Source organism: Podarcis cretensis (assembly GCF_951804945.1).
Source record: "Podarcis cretensis genome assembly, chromosome: 6".
Classification (NCBI taxonomy): Eukaryota; Metazoa; Chordata; class Lepidosauria; order Squamata; family Lacertidae; genus Podarcis; species Podarcis cretensis.
In genome coordinates, this window is record NC_137175.1 from 64,388,330 (window position 1) to 64,407,085 (window position 18,756).

General features: G+C 41.5%; 1 protein-coding gene across 23 annotated transcripts in view; it reads left to right on the plus strand.

The window, feature by feature from the left end:
* SGIP1 (SH3GL interacting endocytic adaptor 1) overlaps positions 1 to 18,756 on the plus strand; it is a 150,352-nt gene that overhangs the window by 117,594 nt on the left and 14,002 nt on the right. For all 23 annotated transcript variants that reach the window (XM_079981992.1, XM_079981994.1, XM_079981993.1 and 20 more), the window contains 6 exons: positions 13,280 to 13,391; positions 14,586 to 14,741; positions 15,565 to 15,697; positions 15,960 to 16,162; positions 17,714 to 17,778; positions 18,578 to 18,742. In XM_079981992.1, coding sequence (XP_079838118.1) covers positions 13,280 to 13,391; positions 14,586 to 14,741; positions 15,565 to 15,697; positions 15,960 to 16,162; positions 17,714 to 17,778; positions 18,578 to 18,742 — 834 coding nt within the window. The remainder of the gene's footprint in view (positions 1 to 13,279; positions 13,392 to 14,585; positions 14,742 to 15,564; positions 15,698 to 15,959; positions 16,163 to 17,713; positions 17,779 to 18,577; positions 18,743 to 18,756) is intronic.

Sequence of the window (18,756 nt, forward strand, 5' to 3'; positions counted from 1 at the left end):
CCCGCTCAGCTTTCTCCTTGCCTAAGCTTACAGAGCTGGGCTCAGAGGTGGTGTTGAGGACTCCCAGACTGCTGGTTTTGGGGGACTAACATCCATGCTGAAGCGAGTGGCTCTGGGGTGGCTCAGGACTTCATGGCTGCCATGACGACCATGGGGCTGTCTCAACATGCCACCGGTCCAACACATGTGGCAAGCCACACTCTGGACCTTGTTTTCTCAACTGTGCAGGAAGAGGGTGATCTGAAAGTAGGGAGCATTGAAATCAGTCTCTGGTCATGGTCAGATCACTTCCTGTTGAGTTTTAGGCTTTCAGCATCTTTCCCCCTTTGCATGAGGATGGTTTGCCCTTGGAGGCTGATGGACCGAGTGGGCTTCCAGGCGGCTCTGGGGAATTTTCTGGCTAATATGACTTGTGCTCCTGTTGAAGTCCTGCCTGACCTCTGGAACATCTGAATGGCTCAAACCATTGATGCAATTGCCCCTGAGCTGCTCCTCCTGCTTCATGGAGCCCATTGAGCTCCCTGGTATACTCCAGAGCTTAGGGCGAGGAAACAAGCTGGACGCAACTGCAAGTGGAGGAAAGATCTGGCTGAATCCAACCAAACAGTGGTGAGGGCTCATCATTGAGCCTACCTATTGGCAGTGAAGGCACAGGAATGAAGGCATCCTTTTTACCTCCATTGCATCCTCACTATGCCGCCTGGCATAGCTTTTCTGGGTAATACAGGCCTTTTAAAGTCTGGCCTTAGGCAGTTGACAGAATGACAGTAGCTTGCTGTGACTTGTTTGCAAAGCATTTTTAGGACAGCATGGCTTGCATCTGTTACAGCACATGAATCCTGAGTTGTGTCCAGAGCACTGTCTAGTCTTGTTATGTTGGATAAGTTTCAGTTAGCAAGGCTCAAGAATGTGGGAAAGGTGCTTGGATAAGGTTGCCATATTCCAAACAGTGAAAATCCAAACACCAAATTTGACACTGCCAACATGGATTTTATGCTGATGGATGCAATATTCCAGATATGCCCAGGAAATTCAACACATATGGCAGCCCAATGCTTGGATCAGTCAGGGCGACCACTTGCGCTCTCTACCCTTGCCCCTTTGGGTTGATAAAAACTAGCAGAGAGGGGACAGCTGTCTGTTTGATAAGCAATTGCAACATAGAGAAGATAGGATTACCTGGTGGGCACTATAGCAGATCTCCACGGTGTGCCCATGGGCTTCAGACTTGAAGGAAAATTTCATCCTCTCTCTTTTTAACCTGCTCTGCACATGTTGAAATAACCATTGTTTTTCCTGTACATAGCTCACGGTTCTGACCAAAAATGAAATTTCAGGTTTAAATTCCCTCTTCTTGTTTGTATATAAATATCACAGCTTATACAATTCACAACACTGATATTAAATATAACACCATGTAACCACTCACATTCATTCAACAACTAAACAGGCAATTTTATGTTAATTGATACTGTTATTTCCATGATGATTGCTTCATAATTGGTACACACTTGAACCAATTAATTTTACTTAGCCATGTAATTTTATCTTGACTATTTTGAATTGATTTATTCACAGTGTACTCTGAAATTTTGCTGGTTCTATCTATCTCTATTTGTCCCTAAGCAATAAAAGCATAACAGTATAAAATAATAAAATTTCAAGGTTACAGAACCCCAGTGCCTTAACCGTACTTCTCATTTTAACAAACTTTGATGTGCTGAATGTTGTTGTGATAAATGAACCTGTCATATAAGCATCAAAATACATTTCAACGTCCGAGTTTATTTTCATATTTTGTGTAGTATTTTGAGTTGTATAATTGTGATATTAACAATGAGCTTTTCATTCTTAGCTCTTCTTTATTAATACTCTTCATATTCACAGCACAATTTGTAGAAGGACATTTTGTACTATTAAAGCTATAATAGATGTACTTTGTACCTGTCTAAAAGGGATGGCATGAATAGGCTACAAGACAGAATTTACGCAAGAAGCTTTTATTACTTGCCTAAGGGCCAAACTACACATGATGGGCAATTCTCTAATTTTTCTTCCATGTTGAGCAGCTAGGAAGCCAAAGCTTTGAGCAGAGAACCAGAACAGGGAGGGGCTGAAGAATGATTTCCTTTTCTACTGCTTGTTTGCTCAGAATCTCCCCCTGGCAGGGAAAGCCCAGGTTAAAAGAGCAATTTTCAGCAAATGGCAAGAATGGTTAGGATTAAGCAGCCTCTCCTTTTCATTTTCCATTTCAGCTTCCCATGGCTGCTTCTTATTCAGGAAGAAGGTGGGAGGGAGAAGCATGGAACTTGCTATATATCCATAACAATGATTTGCTTACATACATGTTAGTTCTCCCTACATGAGAATTTACAGCCTTGTGGTTTTGATCCATTTGTTCATGCTACACACAGCAGTGGCAAAGGTTGCTTAAAAACACAAGGCGGACATGCCCCTGTGAATGATGTGATCTGCTATGAACTGCAATTCTGTAATCCTTTTTGTTTGTTGCTGTGCTATGAAACTGGATGTGAAAGAGAGGGGAGGCATGAATGCCTATGGTCTGTTTAAGACCACTTGTGCATTAATTACCTAAGAGTGACTAAATATGACCTGACTTTAACTGTTCTTTAATTGTTCCTCCAAGTCAAGTGTCAATTCCAAGCCAGGATGATAACCTGGATAAATATTGCTTTTGGGTGTTAAATTGCTCAGCAGTGAAAATGGTCCTGTAGTCTAGGTTTCAACTCTACATCTGTAAGATGTGAATCAGAGTTATCTCTCTTACTGAATAGCTGTGAGGGTGATTAAGGATTGCAAATCACTTTATGCAAGGAGAATATTCTGCATGATGACTAAAAAAGCAAATGCAGGCTACATAAACAGAAGCATAGCTTCCAGGTCACAAGAAGTAATAGTTCTACCCTATTTTTCTGCTGGTCAGCCAGCATTTGAATAACAGTCTTCAAATATCTTCAGGGCCCTCATGCAGAAGATGGGATGAACTTGTTCTCTTTTGTTCCAGAGAGTAGAACTAGAACAAAGGGGTGGAAATTGCAAGGGAGCAGATTTTGGCTAAACATTGGGAGAGGCCACCTAATGGCAAGAACTGTTCTAGACTGTTAGAACAGTAACGACTGGAACAAAGACTGCCTTGGGAGGATGTGGCTATCCATTGGGGACACAATAAATGCTTCGTGCATTACGCAGCCTGCATTGTGTAGGGGGTTGGACTAGATAAACGCTGTGGTCCCTTACAACTCTGTAATTCTATAGTGTAAATAAAGCATAAAATGAAATTTTAGCAAAAAATTACACTTGCCTAAATCTATCAAGAAAAATAGCTATGGAGAAACAACTTCTATCCTTTATAATTTCTTTGATAGATCTAAAACTACCTGGACAAATTGCATAGGAATGCACATTCAGAACCACATGGGCAGATTGCTGAGGGATTCATGTTCAAATATACTTTAGCATTATACGTATGGATGTAAGGCAATGTACAGCAATGCAGGTGGGCAACTTCACTTTCCAAAGTATTTGTCTAATCCTATAGGAGTTTCTTGCATGAGATTATAAATCGATCAGGGCCACTTGATTACTGTTCTGTACATCTACTGGATTTTAAATATGTACTATAAATAAGAATTTAGACCAAGATGTGGGTTAAACCACAGAGCCTAGGACTTGCCGATCAGAAGGTCGGCGGTTTGAATCCCCGCGATGGAGTGAGCTCCCATTGCTCGGTCCCTGCTCCTGCCAACCTAGCAGTTTGAAAGCACGTCAAAGTGCAAATAGATAAATAGGTGGGAAGGTAAACGGCGTTTCCGTGCGCTGCTCTGGCTCGCCAGAAGCGGCTTAGTCATGCTGGCCACATGACCCGGAAGCTGTACGCCGGTTCCCTCGGCCAATAAAGTGAGATGAGCGCCGCAACCCCAGAGTCGGTCACGACTGGACCTAATGGTCAGGGGTCCCTTTACCTTTATGGATTAAATATAAGGTTGGATAATTTGACACGTTGCTATCATAACTGGAAATGACCTATTTATTGAGGGCAGCTAGCTTAATTTGATTTACAAAGGTCATGCCACATCTGTCCTGCTGAAACATTTACCTTTTGCACTTGGAGAAGTGACACTTAAAAATGTATTACAGTGGTAACAGCTGAATTTATAACATGGGCAATAAGCAGTTACAACCCAAGCACCACTGAGATGATGAAACTAAATTACACCTTGATGGTTAATGTGACAAAATAAATTATTGGGACGTTGGGATACAGAAAAAGAGACAGAACCAAATAGTTTTTAACAACTGCTTACCACACATCATACAATTAAAGTATGTGACTTACCCCAGTGAAACAAAAAGGGATTGGGAAGCGCTCCAAAACGATCTCTCCAATATGTACAAATGGGCAAAGGCAGTTCAATGGAAATAAGGATAAAGTGATGAACGTCAGGGCAAAAAAAATCTTAATTTCACATATATGCTCATGGTGTCAGTTTCTCACCAGAAACGAGACATTAGGGTTATCGTGCATAGTTGGATGAAGACATTGGGCCTATGTATAGCAACTGTAAAGAAGGCAAATTCTATGCCAGGAAATAGGAATTTAATTGGAAAAAACCCTGAGAAGAAGCCTGGTATAATACAGGTAGCAGCTTATAATAGAGAACAATTTAGTCTAAGGAAACTCCACAGAAGTACTGCAGCTATCAAAATTGGGTTATCCCATTAGCTTCTTTAAAGTGAATGGTTAGTCTTAATTATAAAAATAATTCTTCCGTCCCACAACAATCCAGATTCTGGAGTTCATGAAAGATTTGTCACAAAACTTCATAAAATTCCTGACAATGCCTCATGTTGGTTCAGTTCAGACTGTGTGTGTACAACCATCACACATATGCAAAGGTATGCATAGTGCTAAATTTTGCTGTTATCGGGATGTAGATTTATATACCTATCCTGTGTTTTTTCCCATTTCATTTGCATCAATGGGCAAGGCCAAATGTGATGCTTCTATTCTTCTACACATCCATTCCATCTAGTGCATACCAGTTATCCTGTTCCTGTGTGGTTAAAGGTAAAGGTACCCCTGCCCGTACGGGCCAGTCATGTCCGACTCTAGGGTTGCGTGCTCATCTCGCTCAAGAGGCTGGGAGCCAGCACTGTCCGAAGACACTTCCAGGTCACGTGGCCAGCGTGACGAAGCTGCAGCTGGCAAGCCAGCACCAGCGCCACACACGGAAACACCGTTTACCTTCCCGCTATAAAGCGGTACCTATTTATCTACTTGCACTTAAGAGTGCTTTCGAACTGCTAGGTGGGCAGGAGCTGGGACCGAACGACGGGAGCTCACCCCGCCGCGGACCGCCAACCATACGATCGGCAAGTCCTAGGCACTGAGGTTTTACCCACAGCGCCACCCGCATCCCTTCCTGTGTGGTTACTTTTATTGAATTTTACATTTCAAGGTGCAAGCACAAAATGGTTTCTAGTGAGTCTGCAGTGTTGCATAGTTGCAAAATACTTGTGGAAGCAGGTGCTGTGTCTCTTGAATACCACTGCAAAACGTAAACTGTGGCACCCCTACCAAATGACTTGCCACAGCCAGTAAGTAGGAACCATCTCAAAATTGTAAATATGCTACCTAGAGTTCATCTATATTGCTTCTTCATAAGCATCTAAAAGTGTGCTGGTTACTGCATCTTTGAAAAGTAAGGGTCCATTCACACAACTGTACATCCAGCTAGGGATGTAGATCAAATGTTTCAGGACTGGCTGGGACTCATAGTGAAATTGCCATCTCATTGATTCAGTTTACATCCTGCACACACTTCATCTATATTTTCTGGGATGCTATCAATTCACAATTGAAGGCCTAGGGACTGAAATATAAACGAAGTCCATAATTAAGCCAGCTGCTTCATCAGTTGTCCAGCTCAACCTATTCTGTCTACATTCCTAACAAACTAAAGGAGGAATGGAGGACCTGTGGCCCTCAGATCTTGCTGGACTAAAACTTTGATCATCCCTGACCTTTGGCCATGCTGGCTTATTAGAAGTGGAGTCCAGCAGTATCTGGAGTGCCATTGGTTCCCCGTGCCTGACTATATGAAATCACCCTTAGACTGCATGTGAAAGCTACATAGAATCATGCAGGACACTCTTCTGGGTACCATACCACTTCAGGGTGCTAGTGGAGAATCACATAATTGGATACTTCCCCACATTTATTTTTTTAAAACACAACTGATCACTGCACATGGAAATCTGTTATAGCAAGAAGGAAGCTAGGTTAGAACCATTTCCCCATTAGGCCTGCTTTCCACAGGCAAGGAGGTTTTGATCTGGGAGCAGACTCTGAATTGGTGCTGTTTAAGGATGATAGCTTAACTACTTGGAATTATATATCTATATCTATTTGAATCTATATATCTATATCCATCCGTCCATTATTACTTGCATTTTGAACCTTCATAGCGAGCTATTATCTGCTAGAGCACCTAAGAATTCATGAGGATATTGGTCCATGTCAGTAGTGTCATTAGGTACAGTATTGCATAGATACATGTGGGACTATTATAACTGTAGACTCTATTGTTCAGCCTCATTTTGAGAGGCTGGGCTGAATTTCCAACAGACCCATCAAAATTTACCTCCTTGTGATGTATTCTTTTATCTTTTCCTCTTTGAAAACCAGGAAACTGTTCCCTTTGGACTTTGGGCATGAAAATAAATAGTTGCAAAACAATAGCTCCAAGCCTATATAACCCTCTTGGGACCAATATTCCCTAAAATTAAATCGTTCTTTGTTCTTTCACTGCTGAAAATATGAACCTTGTGACTCAGAGATTTCTCAGAGGATGAATGGAAGTGCAAGAAGGGTTGCAAGCAATCTAATAGTGCATAAAAATGTAATAATAAAATGAGGGAAAGTAATTAATAGAATTGGCTTTGTGGTGGGAATGAGCCAAAATATAGCGCTCTTTCCCCATGGAAAGCCTTCTCCTGCATCCATGTTGATGTTCTTTTAGGGAAACATGTCTCTCTCTGTGTGTACTTAACCTCAGTGGATTACAGTCTACTCTACCTCTTTCCAAGGCTGGGACAAGATTAAGATTCAGTTATGTTATGTTGTGGTTCAGGTCACTTTGTTAAAGTGACAGTTGCAGCATCAGTTTAAGCAAAATGATCAGCAAAGATATGCACAGTTCAGCAAGATCCCTCCCTCCCTTTTGCAACTTCATTGACAGGAAGTTGAGGGATAGCAGCTTTCCAACAAAGGACCTGTTTTTTTCCCTAGAGGAGTGTCACTCTTTCAGAGTGAACGTCACACTCCCTGAAATTTCACCTTTTGCTGCAAAATACAAGCCCTTAGACCTTTTCAGCTTAAGCCTGCTGTGTGGATTTCCTTATTAAGGTGAAATGAGTCCTAAAGCTTTTTTCATAGCATTCAAAGCTGTGTGCAATGAGCGTATGAAGGGGAAGAGTGTCATGCCCACTGTCCTCCCTCTTGGCTTATGTGCATTCGTCATGTGTCTGTGCACACACAAGTCAGGACCCGTAAACAGTGGGCATGAGCCTTCCCATCCTTCTGCATGGCCATTGTACATGGTCTCCCCTCTGTGCTGTGCCTCTTTTCAAGTCCCCATTAATGTTACTGGAACTTCCAGGCACAGGCAGCAACCAATTTGTGTGGGGGGGGGGTTATGTTCTCGACCCCTGCGCAGGTTGGCAGAGCCCAAGCAAGCATGTCCTGCCCCACTCCTTTTTGTGTCATTTTTGGGTCCGTTCTGGGTTCAGCATGATGTCTGTGTGTGTGTGGTCATGCATGTATTGGATATACCTATAAAAGGATTGCTGCCAGTAAGTCAATCTAAGGCTTGCATTCTATTTGCCTATATGCCTGCTGCAGTATATAGCTGATATTACTGCTGTAGCCCCTCTCTAAAAATTTCCTTCCTTGATCAGCTATTTAAACAGCTGCAGTAGAAAGAAATGTGATACTGTGAAGTGTTCTCCATTAGCCTGGCTAGGACACATATGCATTTGGCTTCGCCCCTCCTTGTATTGCTTCCTGTAATGGTCCCTCCGCCTCATCATTATGTAACTTCATTATGTAATAATATGGAAGTCTGTAGCTGGATATGTTTAATTTCCTCTTCCCATTCCTTTCTATCCTCTCTCTTAGTTTGTAAGTCATTGTTATACCCTGTAAACCACCTTGAGTGCTTTGGCCAGAACAGTAGTAACTAGACATAAGCTAAATTGCAACCTCTTCCTTTGAAGACTACTCTAAACGGGTGTGTTTTAAATAGACTTTTATGGCGTGAAAGTGCCCTTAGGATGTTCTGCTGTTATACATGGCCCTTTTATACACCATGGCAGGGGCAGTTTCTGCATATCACACAGTGCTGATGTTGGAGGTGGAATCACAAAGGCCAGTCATCATCTGTCCTCTAGCAGAAGAGTGCTAGAGAAGAGACCTGCAAGCCTCACACAGAAGCAACATTGGAGCCTTCCGTGTGAAGCGTAATATCTGCATGTTAAATTTCATGGTGGTTGAATCTTCATCGAACCAAGTTCTGTGTATCCGGGGGGGGGGGGGATATATTCCCCATATCTTGTCTTTGTTTCAAATCAGAAGCACTTTTGATAGTTTAAATATTTGACCAGAATAAGGACAATTTTCAACAATAATATGATAGAAAATATAATGTAAAACACACTAGAAAATGAACTTTCTTTTTGTAATTGTCATATTTATCCCTAGTATATCATAAGGGTGTGTGGTTGAGAATGACTGAAGAGAACATGACTATGCAGAGGTGTTCATCTAAAGATGGATGTTCTTTTTCAAGCGTGTTGGGAAAACATTTTCCCAGGTTTTGTTAGCCACATTAAGAGATTTTAAGTTAAGCAGGCTCTCCTCAGACTAATATGCAATACTGATCATGACACCGTGTGAACTGCTGGGGGGGGGGGGAAAGGTGTCTGACTGCAACATCATGATGGTAATTGTTTTTCTTGCTGGCCTCCTAACTCCTGCCAGAGTTATTTTCCAGATATTTTGCATAAGTGGTAAACAGATAACCCACAACCTGCTGCATACTGAATTATTACAACAGTAGCACTGTATTGCAGGGTAAAAGAAAATAGTAAAGCTTGCGTATATATTACAAAGCATTTAGTGCTACTTTTTCTAGCTAAATAGACAACCAGAATTTTAAAAAATCTCTTTTGAAATGCACTCTGTATGGCAATTCTATATGTATTCATATCCTCTGGAAAGCTAATCTTTTCCCCATGAGGTATGTTTCTGTGGGTTTTGGTGAGAAACGCAACAGAGACCAGGAAGTATAATCTGATTTACATGGTAGATTTATTCATATTATAATTTCTACTCAGAAGGACCTTCAGGGGGTTCCCCCTCCTCATCTTTTGAAGAAGAAGGAGAAAAAAATGTCCCGATCATTTATAGAAGTAGTTTATTTAGAAAGTTGTTTTGGTGCTACTGCAGACAAATGGGCTGAATGCCATTTTAAGCTCCTGGTTGTGAATTGGCATGATTTGTGGGAATTGGACTTGCAGGCCAAATTGGGACTTAATTTGGCGCACCAGCTAAAAGCCACTCGCCGCTGCCCTAGAAGGGGAAGCAGGGAGTTTCATTGTGATCTTTCCCCCTCAGACGATTCTTGTTATTATGTCCAGCTCAACAACAACGATATGTTACTTAAGTATTATTTCAGCATGTGGCATTGTACTGGTTGTATGATTCACTTAAATTTACCACATTCTTTGGCACAATACATTTTACAATACTTTGAAACTTGTTGGTGTGGGGGAAACTTTTAAAAATAGTTTAATTTGCTGTTTGTTTAGACCCCGTAATCTGACATTTCTTTGGTCTTGATGGATGTCTTGAAGAAACCTCTCTCTCTTTTCATCATTAAGCTCCAGAATAGACTTGGAACCTAGCCGGAATTAATAGACTGGTCTTTTCTTCCATATTTATATTGTCATGGTGGGAATAGATATGGAAAAAGGCGCTTCAGAGGAAGAAGCAGTGGAGGCATGTCCATTACATTGAATAGGGCACTGCCCCACGAACCTCAGCCAGCCCCTCTTACAGACTCTGTCATTGACTCCAACTCTACTTATTGTATGTCTGCCCTACCAGCCCTGAAGGGCAAAAGCCACCACCAGAGGGAAGTCTAAAATATGCTTCTTGGAGTTCATTTACTTGCTCCTCTTTATATTTCAACCTTTCCGTCTTAATGAGAGATAACTTAACCCTACCAGCCTATGTGGAGATTAGTTATGTTCCAGTGAGAAATGAAAACCGTATTTATAGGTTTTTGCACAATTTTTCTATTCTTCATTCTGGAATACCTGTTGAAATAAAGGGAGAATTGCACTGGATTTTTACTTTCTTGAGCGACTAAATATATTGTTAATCCTCTGGAGACTTACTGTATTTTTCCATCTATAAGACACCCCCATATAGAAGATGCCCCTTATTTTTGGGGACTCAGATTTAAGAAAATGGGGGGAGATGGCCCATGTATAAGATGCCCCCTCATTTTTGACATTATTTTTTAGGGGGGAAACCTAGCCTTGTACACAGAAAAATACAGTACTTACCAGAATGGCAAAACCATGGGGGTGTGATATCCGAAAACACATATCTACTCTGCACATGACTTAGTCAGATAACACCAATGGTATTGATCACGTCTGCTCACAGTGGGAGAATACATGCAATTATTTTTTGTTCTTTTGTCATTGCAATCGCTGTTTCTTTTGAGCCAGACCCAGATAAAGCATCACATCTTCAGCAGCTAGCTTTTGGTTTAGCATGACTTTCTGTTGAGCATCTGCTGAGCATATTTCAGTGGAAATAGGGGTTCAATACACATAAATAAAAATAATTTTCCCTTTTGCCTAGGCTGCTGCTTTTTTCCTCTTACGTCAGTGTGAGATTTGAGAGTTAAAATGTGTGCAGGCTTCCAGAATGGCCACACTAATGCTTATTTTATCAAAATGTTTGGGATATTTTTGGAAGAGACTCTTAATTCATACAATTGTTCACTCTTATAATACCCGTTGAGCAACTTGCTATATCTTTGCCAAACATTAATTGAAGGCATAAGGCAATTGTTGCCAAATATGTTCCTCTGTGATTCCATTCTGAGTAAACAAGGCATTTCATCTACTCTTCAATTGAATACGTGAAATTCTTGGTTTTTCCCTGCAGTCATTTACTCCTCAAAAGGCCAAACTAGGTGTGATGAGGCTGCCATATGTATGTTATCCATATGTCTGCCCTGTTCACCTATAAATCATGGTTAGGAGACAATATGTGAAAAGGAGTGCATGAGGGAGAAGAGCAAAAGTTGGCTCTCCTCCACTTTATATCTCTGTACTCCAGAGCTTTCATTTTCTTCCAGGTTGGCTTAGTTCCAGTAGTAGAACTAGACAGAGAAAACAACTTAAAGCAATGGAGTCCAGCAACATCAAGTGGAAGAGAATGTAGGTTTTCCTTTCCTTTCCTGTGTCCCTTTACTTCAGCACCCCCTTTGAGGGTTGCCATATGTCAGGAACCTCCCGAACATAACCGGAATACTGCAATCAGAAGCAGTGTCCAGGCAGAAATTGTTAAAATGTCCGGGAAAATCCGGACGCATGTTGATCCATGTCAGCAGTGTTGTTTTTGCCGATGTTCCTGAAAAATAACTCAAAAATGACATTTTTGTGGGGGAATTTTGCCAAAGAAAGCTCACCAACTTTGATGTCTGGATTTTTACTTATTGAAATAGGGCAACCCAACCCCTGCCCCTCTTTATATGTGAATGGGACAGACATTTGGGCAGCTTGCCCAACATACCTAGTTTGGCCTTACTGCTGAAAGAGCAGTTTTATACAGGGCCTCTTTGCGACTTAATGGGATTCTTACTTAACTGCCCAAAGAGGAATAGGTAAGTGAGACCCTGCATTCACCCACAACTGCCCCTGCTTTGTTGTTTTTCCCTTCCTTGAACCTCAGTAATTGTGTCCATGGGAAAGATCTATCTCTGGATAGGCAATTGAAATCAGATGGATGTCAGCTTTTGAAGAAAAGTCCAGGCACTGAAATATTGCAAGTCACCAAACCAAATGAAATAATGAATTAGAAGGTTTCTAGTGCATTAAATAAACCCAGACAATTATCCACATTCTCAGGTAGCCATTTTAAGTGTTCGAGAAACAAGAACCAACCATGACAATCACCAGGATAGATACTCCACCCAAATGGCTCCCCTTTTCAACAAACAAATAATTAACGTGCCTGATGAACTCTGCCTTTTCAGTGCAGGACTGTAAATATACCCTGTTTTAAATGAGGACGTGGTCTTCCTGCAAGTTAGCTATTACCCCATACAGTCAAAGGTACATCTTTTACCCCCTCCCATGGTGGGGGCGAAGTTAGTGTGAGACAATAGGCACCTCCAGACATCCTCTTTATTAAGCTCCCCCCCCCCTGGTTTTTGTGTGTAAACACCCACTGTTTATTGAACATTCATCCTGATTTTTTGTGCAGTTTATACAACTTCCTGTCTATTATTATCATACACTTTCTAATGCATTTCCCCCTTTGCTTTTCTTACCCGAAAAGACTGCTTGTTGTTTTTATTTTTAAAAAGTGGGTTTGTTGCACAAGTGCGCTTTAATCCACCTGAATTGCACAAATCTCAATTGTAATTGAACCCCTCTGGCAAAATAGTGACAGTCTGGGAGAAAACTAACACTACACTAGCACCAGTGCTAAAAACATTTTTAAGCCGTCTTACTAACTGCACTGCATCGCCTGCGCTTCTTGTCTCTTGCATTCTGCCTTGATGGATTCACTGGTTTCAGCTGATTTTTCTTCCCAGGAGTTTCCTTTCAACAAAATTACATTGATTATTCTCTTATTCCCTGTGGGTGGATTGCTCTGGTGCTGAAGTTCGAAACTGTGCCTGGCTTGCATTAAACACACACACACATATACACACTGCTACTAACAGTGATTAAAAGCTTTGGTTTTGATTTTTGCTTAGAGAAAAACGTAAGTATTTTTTTAGACCAGAAACAAAGTTGACGTAACTTGCCAGTAGAGTGCTTGATTTATAAAATGACTGTTTTTTGCCTTCTCTTTGCATTTCTCTGCATTTCCCTTGATGGAGTTGACTAGATGCAATCGAAAAGGTTTCTGTGTGCATAAAAAGTGACTATTTTTCATTGGTTGCAGGCTCTTCTAGAGGACCCAGCCCCTTGACAATGGGTGCACAAGACACTCTGCCCGTAGCTGCAGCTTTCACTGAAACAGTTAATGCGTACTTCAAAGGAGCAGATCCTAACAAGTAGGTATCAAATTGTTTGCCCCCATCTCTTCCCCATACAATAATAGACAGTTCAGGGTTGGTCTTACACAGTTAGAGTATGCTCACCTTTACTGCTTACTCTGCATCCTGTGTACTCCACTGCTAGTTTTTCCCCCCTGAACCCAAATTCAGAACCTGACCTTAGCCACAACCCATATTGATGCTGTAGCTTCTTGACAAATACTGTTGTTTGATGCATTTCCCGCTCTCAATTGAACTTCAGTCCAGCTGCATTCACTTAGTACTTTAAGAATGGTGTGTACGTTTGAGAAGGCAGGGAAACAAAAAAGGCTGCACTCCTTGGCTGAATCCCCCTCTCTGGTATGAACAGCACTGTGCAAATGTGGTTTCAAATGCAGCAGTGGGAAACAACCTCACTGAATTTTAAGCTGCTGGTGTGAACATCCCCTTATTTGCCTGTAGGTGGGCCGCACGTTAGGGACTGGTGATGTAAAACCAGCAACAAAGTTGGAGAAAATATTCTTTGGCAGCTGACAAATAATTCAGTAAATAAGTACAGTTGTACCTCGGGTTACATGCACTTCAGGTTACATACGCTTCAGGTTACAGACTCTGCTAACCCAGAAATAGTACCTCGGGTTAGGAACTTTGCTTCAGGATGAGAACAGAAATTGCGCGGTGGCAGCGCGGCGGCAGCAGGAGGCCCCATTAGCTAAAGTGGTGCTTCAGGTTAAGAACAGTTTCAGGTTAAGAACGGACCTCCGGAATGAATTAATTACGTAACCAGAGGTACCACTGTACTGAGTGGGGAGAGGACACAGGGATCAGTTATTTTGCCAAAAGGGGACCCTAGCATGATGCAATCAGAGTTCTGTTGAATGCTTTCATAAATTAGGGAATGCTGATATTACTGTGTCAAGAGAAAAACCAGATGCTCCAGCTTCTCAATCTTCAGCGTGGTTGGGGTATTTAAATATCATCTGATCTTCAGTGAAGTATGACTGTAATCTGGTATATTGGTTTGCTCTTTTTATTTCATTTCACAACTCTGTATTACTTTTCTTTTTCTCTGTTACCTGTTTTTTCGGTGCCTACACATTTTTGTATGCAACAAAAAATCAAATAAAAAGTTTTCTTTCCTCCAAGTATAGGGAAATGTACCTGAATGAATTGTTCTCTTTCTCTTTCTGTACGTTTCTTTTGATATTAAAGATGCATAGTGAAGATTACTGGAGAGATGGTGCTGTCATTTCCTGCAGGAATTACTAGACATTTTGCCAATAATCCCGCCCCTGCTGTTCTAACATTCCGTGTAACAAATTACAACAGGTTAGAACACGTCTTGCCAAACCCCCAACTGCTTTGCTGGTAAATATCTTTCTATTTTAACTCTTATAGATTTATAGGAGGAAGTTGCTTTTGTAACTTTCGCACAAGAAACTTTGCATAGATCATAAATGAGATCAATAGCATTCTTAATTTATAAATATCTAAAACCTTTCAGTATACTTTTGTATGTCAAAAACATACAAAAGTACCTGTGGAGTTTATACTCTGTTGTTGAAACGGCAACTCTCACAATGTTTTCTTTTATTGTTGTATAGTGATTTTACAGATGAGCAGCATGCTCATTTGTCAAGCTGTTGTCAGAAAGCAAACACAAAATGTTCATGTTGATCACCATCAGCTCGAGCATGGGTCATTCTGAAGCAGCTATAATAGATGACTATTTCGCGTTCCAGTTTTTGGCAATGCCAAATTCGGCACTCCTAGAAGAAAATGGGACTGTTAACAGTATAGCTAGAAACCTGCTTGCCATTCTTCAGATTTTCACTGTGAATCATCTGATCATTCAGCTATGTTTGCTAGCAGCCAGTGCTGCTGAAGACTCTGAATCAGTCTCTGTCTCTCATTCATTGCACTCAAATTTTGCCCCAGTAAGACCATTACAATTTGACATCATTTCTTAACACAGTGAACATGCTACAAATATAACACACATCAGAAGGACGTGTGGTATTTCATCCCTGATCACTGGACATTACAGTTGGGTTGGGGCTTGGGAGTTGTAATCCAACACCTAGCTGAGCCACAGGTTCCCCAACCCTGCTCTTCGTGTTATTACTTGTTGACAAAAGTTTTCCATTTACAAAATTAACATTTTCTCTCTTTTTTCCCTAAATGGATGCAGTGACAGTACACAAGCTGATGCCAACGCAAAGGAATTCTGGGTAAACATGCCAAATTTGATGACGCATTTAAAGAAAGTATCTGAACAGAAACCACAAGCAACGTATTATAATGTGGATATGCTTAAATATCAGGTAATACCTTTTACAGCATAAAATCTGGTGAAATGTTCAATGTGCATAAGGGCTAGATAAATATAGTTCATTTTTGTTAGTCATTGCTGATTTCAGTATCCCCCCCCAAAAAAAAAACCTTTTTATGAATGGACATGCTGAATTGTGCTAAAGGAAAAGTAAAAACAATGCAAAGTATATTCTAGGCCAAAAAAATCCTTTTAATCTGAAAGTTTATTACTACACTTTGCCTATGAAATCTACCCTTTCTCTTTCTTATAAGGTATCAGCCCAGGGTATTCAGTCTACTCCATTGAACCTTGCAGTGAACTGGCGGTGTGAGCCTACAAGCACCGATCTACGCATTGACTACAAATATAATCTAGAGGCAATGACTACACCAGTAGCTTTAAACAATGTGCAGTTCCTTGTTCCCATAGACGGAGGAGTGACAAAACTTCAAGCTGTACTTCCACCTGCTATTTGGTATGAACCTAAACTGGTCTTTGATCCTTCCCAGTGCTCACTCCAGAGATGCACTGTTCTTAATGGCTGGAAGTTGTTCCATTTGGACAACCTGAAACTGTTTTTGATCAGCCCTTGTCATTATGTGATTAAAACTTTTGCACAGTCCTGTCTGAATAACTCTGTAGCATTTAGAATATTTGTATGCAAATGAGAAAGAGAGAAACTTAATGCGACAGCTTATCCACACTTACCTTTCCTCTGCTCTTTCCAGGCATGGTCTGAGATTTAAAGCTCTGTGTCCAAGCACCCCCCCCTTTTTTTTTTGTTCCAGAACTTTCCCTGAGAAAACCCGTTCTGTAAAGCTCAATTGGAGCAAACATCAATCTGCACAAAACCCGAACAGAAGTTTGCTCCGATTCAGCTTTAAAGAGCAAGTTTTCTCAGGGAAAGCTCTGGCCAAAAATCAAACAAACACGGGTGCCCTTCAGATGCTGTTGGACTGCATCATCCCTGAGCTTTGCTTGGCCATGGTGGCTGGGGCTGATGGGAAACTGTAGTACAACAGTGTATAATGGGCACCAAGTTGGCTGCCCCGAGGTAGTGGGGTTGCTAGCTTTACACAAGGCAAATAGTTATGGGAACTTCCTGTTGGCTCCTTACCTCTCTCGCCCTTACCTAGCCACTGTGATCCACGCGACGGTCACCTCCAGACTGGATTATTGTAACTCGCTCTACGTGGGGCTGCCCTTGAGACTGACCCAGAAACTCCAGCGGGTGCAGAATGCCGCAGCGAGACTCCTTATGGGGTCTTCGCTGCGAGATCACATTTATCCGGTGCTATACCAGCTGCACTGGCTCCCGGTGCAGTATAGGATCAGGTTTAAGGTGCTAGTTTTAACCTTCAAAGCCCTATACGGCCTAGGACCCTCGTACCTACGGGACCGCCTCTCCTGGTATGCCCCACAGAGGAACTTACGGTCTTCAAATAAAAACATCTTGAAGGTCCCAGGCCACAGAGAGGTTAGGCTGGCCTCAACTAGAGCCAGGGCTTTTTCAGCTGTGGCTCCAACCTGGTGGAACGCTCTGTCACAAGAGACAAGGGCCCTGCAGGACTTGACATCTTTCCGCAGGGCCTGCAAGACAGAGCTGTTCCACCAGGCCTTTGGTCAGGGCGCAGCCTGACCCCCTCCTTTGGCAATCTTTACAAAACTTTAGTTTATGGTTGCCATCAATTTGGATTTTAATTAACTTTTATAATGCTTTTATAATGTTGCACTGTTTTGGTGTTGTTAGCCGCCCTGAGCCCGGCTTCGGCTGGGGAGGGCGGGATATAAATAAAATTTATTATTATTATTATTATTATTATTATTATTATTATTATTATTATTCAGCACTGTAACAATAAACTGGAATGGTTCCTGAACTACATTGTTCTGTACTGACGTTCTATGCTGGATGATGCTAATTTCAGATGATGCTAATTTTCAGCCTGCTTCCTGCAGTGCTTAATTTGCTTGCTATGTTTCCTGTCATTCCAAAACTCATATCAACAAGCTTTCTTGTTTTTAGGAATGCTGAACAGCAAAAGATATTGTGGAGGATTCCTGATATTTCACAAAAATCAGAGAATGGAGGTAATAAGGCAAGCTTACATGCTCTTCTGAAAAATCAGCCTCTTTGGCCTTACGTTTTCTCCCTCTACTCATACTAACATTTGCCCCACTTATTGCGTCATCATGTATAGCTGTCTTCTCACTCCTCTCTCACTGTGTGGAGTGAGGAAACTCATTGAACAGTGCAGCCATGGATAGTTTTAACATGAAACTGAATACAATTCAATAAAGCCAGGAGTTCCTGGGCTGCGCACTTATTTTAACATGTTACTGGGGTGAGTTAATTACTGAAATGTCATTGCTATTTACGTATTACGTTTATGAATTTATTTTGAATTTTTTTTTTATATGTACTGTTTCATTATAAGCATATGAATAAACTGGTGAGACTGGTATGTGCAGTGTGATTATCCACCGGGGGAGCCAATTTGAATAAAATATGAGGTGGGCAGGTAAGCATAATCAGTCACAAGATGCTGTGCACACACAGTATTTGAATGCCAGTGTCCATCAACTGGGGGGTGGGCAACCCCCTCAAATACTTTATTGGGGGGGTTAAAGGGACCTTGGCCCCTAGGAGTTGGCTCCTAGGAATCCCACTATGTTCAATGATGTTTACTTATTCCCAGGTAAGTGTGCATAGGATTGCTGTTTAAAAACACCAGTTGCTTAGGAGGAAGAAGGGGAAGTGGTGTGATCTGACTTTAACAATTAGCAAAATGAAAGCTTATCCCCCTGCCAGTGAGTCTCCTACATGTGCACAGGTTTTCTCACTATGTTACATTTTTGTAACATACTTGATGTATTTTCTACCTTAAAGGTGTGGGCTCTTTGCTGGCACGATTCCAGTTATCCGAGGGACCAAGCAAACCTTCCCCCCTGGTTGTGCAATTCACCAGCGAAGGGACCACTCTGTCCAGTTGCGATATTGAACTTGTTGGAGCCGGGTATCGTTTTTCACTTATTAAAAAGAGGTTTGCAGCAGGTAAATTTTTTGTT